Source organism: Bison bison, unplaced genomic scaffold (assembly GCF_000754665.1).
Source record: "Bison bison bison isolate TAMUID 2011002044 unplaced genomic scaffold, Bison_UMD1.0 scf7180017864063, whole genome shotgun sequence".
In the NCBI taxonomy this organism is placed as follows: Eukaryota; Metazoa; Chordata; class Mammalia; order Artiodactyla; family Bovidae; genus Bison; species Bison bison.
Window position 1 is genome coordinate 4,124,423 of NW_011494635.1, and position 8,071 is coordinate 4,132,493.

General features: G+C 45.0%; 1 protein-coding gene across 1 annotated transcript in view; it reads right to left on the reverse strand.

Moving 5' to 3' along the window:
* Positions 1–8,071, reverse strand: part of APMAP (adipocyte plasma membrane associated protein) — a 30,272-nt gene that overhangs the window by 4,160 nt on the left and 18,041 nt on the right. The window contains exons 4-6 of the mRNA XM_010836356.1: positions 3,336–3,428; positions 1,731–1,847; positions 462–636 (exon numbers count right to left, since the gene is read on the reverse strand). Of these exons, the coding sequence (XP_010834658.1) occupies positions 462–636; positions 1,731–1,847; positions 3,336–3,428 (385 nt within the window). The remainder of the gene's footprint in view (positions 1–461; positions 637–1,730; positions 1,848–3,335; positions 3,429–8,071) is intronic.

An 8,071-nucleotide genomic window follows, 5' to 3' on the forward strand; every position in this document is an offset into this window, starting at 1 on the left:
TGCTGGGCTGGAGCCCTGGGCCAGGGCCTGTGCAGGAGCACTTGGCCTCCACTGGAGCAGCAGGGCCCCCATCCTCCTCTCAGACCAGTTCCAGGCTGGCCCTGGAGAGCCCCCCAGGCATCCCCCTCCAGACAAGCCTACGGTCAGTTCTCTCGCTAGCTCACACCAGGGTGGGTCACCATGGCTCCAGCCTCACAGGAGTTGAGGTTCCCTGCCAAGTGCTAGACCACGCCCCACACCCTCAGATGGCCTGGCTGTTCTTAGCTTCATTTCTCCAAAGAGAAGTGAGAACATCTCGCTGCCCTGTTGTGTCTACCACCTATTTCCAAGAGACATTAAGATCCCCCCTTAATAGCTGAGCAGATGCTCAGAAACACCCACCAACTCCTGGGCGTGATACACTCTCTGACGTCATCCTGCCCATCTACAGCCGCCCTGGGCAGAGTTAGGAGGACACTCACCGCCCATCATCCGTCCCCTCCATCAACAGGAGCAGATAATCTCGTCTTTGCCATTTGCTGCTAGAATCCGTAAAGTAAATCTTCCTCCCGTCCCGAGTTACTGTAAGATCGTTCAAGAAGGACATTTTCCTCCCCTCAATGGGGGTCTCAGAGGACAGCAGCAGTTTTACTTCACCTGAGGGGATGGGAAGGAAGAAAGAAAGAAGAAAGGGGGGAGACTTGCTTTCATTCTAAGAACATGTGGCTCAATAGTTTCAAACTATTAATCAACCTAACTTATTTAAAAGGAAAAACTAAGGGAGCTTCCCCACTCCCTATGTCAGAAGATGCAGTACTTCGCACAGTGTTTCCCTCCTTTCTGTTCAGTGATGAACTTTTTAGAACAAGCCCACTAAAGGCAGAATCCTCCCTATGGATGAGGAACTCCTTTCCCCAAGACCAACTGACTTAAAAATCTGTGAAGAGTCTGGGGATAATAAGGCAATTTTCTATTTGAGAGAAATACACAATGCTCCCCTCACCTGCTTTTAAATGTGAAAAGCAGGAGTAGTATAAAGTCTTTTCAGGCTGTAGCACAGACACTCATGGAGTGCTCAGTTCTCTTTACGTCCAACCCCATTTAAACCCCCACAACAATCCCCCAAGGCAGGCCCTCCCGTCAGCGCTACTCTGTGGTGAGGCAAGCGGACTCAGAGGCTGAGTAACTGGCACATGCCGGCACCCGGCAGAGTGGGGGCCACCCAGGGGCCCTGTGCACCACCCACGATGACAACTCCTCCCTCCACGTGACCCTCCCCATTAAGCACACACAGCAATATCACAGCACTGGTCCACAGGACACCATGACCAGTCAGGGGAGGGAAACAGCAGAAGCAGCTGGAGGAAGGAAAAGTAAAAAGACAAGAGATGAAGGGGAAGGAAAAAGAGAAGACTGAGAAGCAGAAAACAAATAGGGAGCCCAGACGGACACACAGAAAAGTGAAGATAGGAAGAGGAGCCTCACACCCTCGGAATGAGACCTTCTGGGACCCGGTGGTCAGGGGAGAGGAAGGTATGAACCTGAGACAGGCTCGAGTGAGGAGCCACATGACGTGAATTCTGGTGCTCTCTGCAGGCAAGACCTTCAGTACCATTCGGTACGTAAGAAAAATACCAGGGTCTCCGGTAGGCTGTACTGAACAAGTTCTACTAAACCCATTTATAAATAAATACACACTTATTTAAAAGATCCACAATCATCACGGAAGGAAGCAAGTTACTGGCACGTACGTTTCCAGGGATTTACTTCAAACAGTCCTTTGTACGCATCAACCACAAAAAGGGTCCCGTTGGGGCCGGCCCGGATGCCTAGGGGTCTCCCACAAGCAGGCTCGTCATCTCGGGTTTCTAGGGAAACAGACAGGAATCAGTGGCTGGCCCCAGATTCTGCCTGTAGCCCATCAGTGTCCAATTACCTTATCTATCCCGTCCTAAACCTGCATCGTGCTGCAGAGAACAAAACTGACCATGGCATCAGCCCCCACCGTGTCCCAGGCCCTGAGAGCTTAGGATGATTGTCCAGTCTGTCCAGAGGGCCCACCAGAGAGTCAGGATGTGGACACACGCACAGCAACTGGCACTCAAGGATCACGCTCACATCAGCGTTTGGAGACTCAAAACAGTCAGCGCAGGCATAGGCTCCACCCCCAGATCCCTTAGCAGACACAGGCCCCACCCCCAGATCTCCCAGCAGGCACAGGCCCCACCCCTGGATCCCCCAGCACTCCAGGAGTGGGGTTGAAGCCCCACAGCTGGACCTGAATGCTGTGCCCGTCCAAGGACATGGCAGGGTCCCTCCACCCATCATAAAGGAAAAGCTACCATTTTACTCCTTAGATCCATTCTCCTGTTCTACTACCTATATTCTTTTTAAACCTGTGGTAAAGCATATTTAGTGCTGGGCACTCACTGAAGGGCACTTCCCACAGGATGCTTACTGCAGGGTACTTACTAATGAGTGCTTATTGCAGGGTGCTTACTATTGGGTGCTTACTACTCAGTGCTTATTGCAGGGTGTTTACCAGAGTGCTTACTGCAGGGTGCTTACTACTGGGTGCTTACTACTCAGTGCTTATTGCAGGGTGCTTACCAGAGTGCTTATTGCAGGACACACTGCAGAGGCACTTACCATGCATGCTTATATTAGGATGCTTATCACAGGATGCTTACTGCAGAGGCACATATGGCCACAATACCGAGTGGGAAAGCAGGTTGAATACTCATAAGCAGGGTATAATCCCATCACTTACAACCATGTGTGGGTGTGAGTCCATGAACAGAAAGAGATCTGAAAAGTTATTTGTTACATTGTTAACAAGTTACACCTGAGAAGACTCTAGGTGATTTTTACTTTCTTCTTTGTGCTGTTCCCATTTTACTATAAAAATGCATCATTTTTACAAAAACATTCTAGCTCCTAACAAAAGGGGAAAGTAAGTCTGTGCTGCTGATGCTGCTGCTAAGTTGCTTCAGTTGTGTCCAACTCTGTGCGACCCCATAGATGGCAGCCCACCTACCAGTGCTTAAATAGTGAGTTTCTAAAACCTGAGGGACTTAAGGGTAATTCACTCTGGATGAAGGGCTGAGGTCCACGGTAGGCTAGTGCGGGAAGGCACTTTGGCACCTGAGGAACAAAGCCTAGCACCTCCCACAGAAGCTCTGGGGTGCGTGCTGAGGTGAGGGGTGTGAGGGGCCTGGAGGGAAAGTATGACCACAGGGAGCCTCAGCTAGACAGCGGGGCTCTCCTCTTCCAAAGACCTGACTTCCAGGAAACAGCTCCTCTCAGCACCTTCCTTGGGTGTCTGAAGAGACACAAAGGTGGTCACCAAAACTTACTGCACGGGCCTGAGCCAAAGCGAGCAACGGTCTCTACTTCACCATTTTCAAGTTTTACAACTCGGCCATCTGCTGTACCCGTGAACATCACATCTGTTCAAAGACAGGAAGGAATACGGGTATTACTAGGTTAGCCTAAGAACTATGCTCTCACCACCACCTACAACAGAGGTGGCCAGTCTGTGCTTTGTTTCCAGAGAGGAAACGGCAGTTTTGAAAATGAAAGCAAGTGGTGTCTGGGGCCAAAAGCCTTAACAAGTGCAGCGATAATGCCATAGGGGCCTTGGAACCAGCATGGGAGTGACCCTGAGGCTGGAGCAAAGGCACAGCAGACACCAGTCAGAGATAAAAACAGGATTTGCTACCTGCAAAGAAGTGGGAACCCTCAGGCTGACGCTCAGCACTTTGGTCTGTTCACATCTGCCTCATGGCAGTGTCTAATTGCTGAAGGTGACTGTCCAACCAAAGGGAAGCAACTGCTGGGAAGGGCCCTGGGTGCAAAACCAAGTGCTCGCTTCAGCAGCGCATATGCTAGAATCAGAGCCACGCAGAACTTGCAGTGATGTGCAAATTCCTGAAATGCTCCATAGTTTTAAATGTAAATATTGCAAACTCTAGGGGAGCCACTAAAAAAAGTATTTAAAATAAGTATAACTGATAGGCAAAGAATGGACAGAAAAGAGAATCATATAAGATGCTCAACTGAACTACTGAACTCCCAAAGTGAATGAGAAAATAAGGAAGAAAATAACATAAGCAATGAATAGAAAACGGTAACAAACATGTGAGAGAGTAATCCAACAACAGCTGACCCTTGAACAACTGGGGGTTAGGGGGCGTCAACCCTCTGCACAGTCAAACATCTGTGGATAACTTTATGGTCAGCCCTCACATCCTCAAGGTCCTGAATCTGCGAGGTTCTGCATCACAAGATTCCAGACCCATGGATTTAAGTAACTGTGGATGCAGCAGTGCTGCAGAATGTGTTCAATGGAAAAAAAAATCCATGTTTAAGTGAACCTGAGTTGTTAAAGGGTCAACTGTATATCAATTATCATTTTAAATATTAATGGCATAAAAACCTCAATTAAAAGACAGAGATTGTCATTGAGTGTATTAGAAAACAAGACACAACGAAATGCAGTCTGTAAGAAGCTCTCTTTAAATATACAGACACATAGAGATGAAAAATGAAGGGGTAAAGAAAAATACACCACACTACCACTAATTAAAATAAAGCTGCAGGGCTAGGAACATGATAAGGGATAAAGAAGACCATCAGGTAACAACAAAGGTCAACTGTAGAGGAGACACAACAGTCCTTAACATGTATGCGCCCGATAATAATTGTCAAAATACATGAGGCAAAACTGATACAACTGCAAGGAAGCCCAGGAATCCAGGATCAGAGGAGAAGACCCCAGCATCCCTCCCTCAGAAACAGAAAGACCCTGATGGGCAGCAAGATCCGACTGCACAGCACAGTCAGAAAACAGGGAGCTGGCTGCAACGTCCTGGGGTAAACCATAATGAAAAATAAAACGGAAAAGAATATACATATACGTATAACTGAGTCACTTTAATGTATAGTGGAAATTAACACAACACTGTAAATCAACTATATGTCTAAATAAATAAATGGACAGATCCTGCCAACAAAAAATCAACCCTAACTGAAGCCCATTCGCGTATAGCCAGTGCTCCACAAGAGAAGGCACCACAATGAGAAGCCCGTGCACTGCAACAAAAAAGTAACCCCACTCGCCACAACTAGACGAATACCCAGTGCAGCCAAAAACAATAAATAAATAAGAAAATCAATAAAGACACAGTTGAACTCAACAGCACCATTGATTAACTAGATATAATTGACACCCTTCAACACCTCATCCAACAAACAGCAAAATATATATTTTTCTTGAGTTCACATTAAACATTCACTAAGACAGACCACATTTTGGGCCATAACATATGCCTTAATAAGTTTAAAAGAACAGAAATGATATAATGTCTGCTCTCACACGAGCATGAAATTAAACTGGAAATCACTAAAAGAAAGAGCTGAAAATCCCAAACTACTTGGAGATTAAACAACATACACTTCTAACTAATACATAGGTCAAAGAAAAAATCTCAAGAGGAATTACAAAACATTTTGAACTAAGTTAAAATGAAAATGCAACTTACCAAAAATTTCCTGGAGGCAGAGAAAACAGTGCTTAGAAAGTTACAGCATCAAAGACACATATTAGAAAAGAAAGAGACCTAAAATCAGTCATCTAAGCTTCCATCTTTGGAAACTAGAAAAAGAAGAACAAAGGAAACCCAAGGTAAGCAAAGGAAAGAATAAAAATTAGAGCAGATAGCAACGAAATTGAAACAGGAAATCAATGAAGAAAAATCAACAAAATCAAAAGTTGGTTCTTCGAAAAAAATCAATCAAATAAATACTCCTTTAGCTTGGCTAACAAAGATAGAAATTACCAGTATCAGAAACGAAAGACCCCCTGGGCATTAAGAGGATACTAGAGAAACACTATGAACAACTCTAAGTCCACAAATTTGATAATGTAGATGGAACAGTCCGATTCCTTGCAAGACACAATCTGCCAAAACTCACACAAGAGACAATTTGAATCAGTCTGTATCTATTGATATAATGGTCATCTGAGTTAAATTCACCCATTCCAGTCCATTTCAGTTCACTGATTCCTAGAATGTCAACATTCACTTTTGTCATCTCGTTTGACCACTTCCAATTTGCCTTGATTCATGGACCTGACATTCCAGGTTCCTATGCAATATTGCTCTTTACAGCATTGGACCTTGCTTCTATCACCAGTCACATCCACAGCTGTGTATTGTTTTTGCTTTGGCTCCATCCCTTCATCCTTTCTGGAGTTATTTCTCCACTGATCTCTAGCAGCATATTGGGCACCTACTGACCTGGGGAGTTTCTCTTTCAGTATCCTATCATTTTGCCTTTTCATACTGTTCATGGAGTTCTCAAGGCAAGAATACTGAAGTGGTTTGCCATTCCCTTCTCCAGTGGACCACATTCTGTCAGATCTTTCCACCATGACCCGCCCGTCTTGGGTTGCCCCACGGGCATGGCTTAGTTTCATTGAGTTAGACAAGGCTGTGGTCCTAGTATGATTAGACTGACTAGTTTTCTGTGAGTATGGTTTCAGTGTGTTTGCCCTCTGATGCCCTCTTTCAACACCTACTGTCTTACTTGGATTTCTCTTACCTTGGGCGTGGGGTATCTCTTCACGGCTGCTCCAGCAAAGCGCAGCCATTGCTCCTTACCTTGGACGAGGGGTATGACCATTATATCTACTACTGCGGGCAGGAATCCCTCAGAAGAAATGGAGTAGCCATCATGGTCAACAAGAGAGTCTGAAATGCAGTACTTGGATGCAATCTCAAAAACGACAGAATGGTCTCTTTTCATTTCCAAGGCAAACCATTCAATATCACAGTAATCCAAGTCTATGCCCCAACCAGTAACGCTGAAGAAGCTGAAGTTGAACGGTTCTATGAAGACCTACAAGACCTGTTAGAACTAACACCCAAAAAAGATGTCCTTTTCATTATAGGGGACTGGAATGCAAAAGTAGGAAGTCAAGAAACACCTGGAGTAACATGCAAATTTGGCCTTGGAATACAGAATGAAGCAGGGCAAAGATTAATAGAGTTTTGCCAAGAAAATGCACTGGTCATAACAAACACCCTCTTCCAACAACACAAGAGAAGACTCTATACATGGACATCACCAGATGGTCAACACCGAAATCAGATTGATTATATTCTTTGCAGCCAAAGATGGAGAAGCTCTATACAGTCAGCAAAAACAAGACCAGGAGCTGACTGTGACTCAGACCATGAACTCCTTATTGCCAAATTCAGACTTAAATTGAAGAAAGTAGGGAAAACCACTAGACCATTCAGGTATGACCTAAATCAAATCCCTTATGATTATACAGTGGAAGTGAGAAATAGATTTAAGGGCCTAGATCTGATAGATAGAGTGCCTGATGAACTATGGAATGAGGTTCGTGACATTGTACAGGAGACAGGGATCAAGACCACTCCCATGGAAAACAAATGCAAAAAAGCAAAATGGCTGTCTGGGGAGGCCTTACAAATAGCTGTGAAAAGAAGAAAAAAGAAAAGCAAAGGAGAATAGGAAAGATATAAACATCTGAATGCAGAGTTCCAAAGAATAGCAAGAAGAGATAAGAAAGTCTTCTTCAGCGATCAATGCAAAGAAATAGAGGAAAACAACAGAATGGGAAAGACTAGGGGTCTCTTCAAGAAAATCAGAGATACCAAAGGAACATTTCATGCAAAGATGAACTCGATAAAGGACAGAAATGGTATGGACCTAACAGAAGCAGAAGATATTAAGAAGAGGTGGCAAGAATACACAGAAGAACTGTACAAAAAAGATCTTCACGACCCAGATAATCACGATGGTGTGACCACTCATCTAGAGCCAGACATCCTGGAATGTGAGGCCAAGTGGGCCTCAAAGCTAGTGGAGGTGATAGAATTCCAGTTGAGCTATTCCAAATCCTGAAAGATGATGCTGTGAAAGTGCTGCACTCAATATGCCATCAAATTTGGAACACTCAGCAGTGGCCACAGGACTGGAAAAGGTCAGTTTTCATTCCAATCCCAAAGAAAGGCAATGCCAAAGAATGCTCAAACTACCACACAATTGCACTCATCTC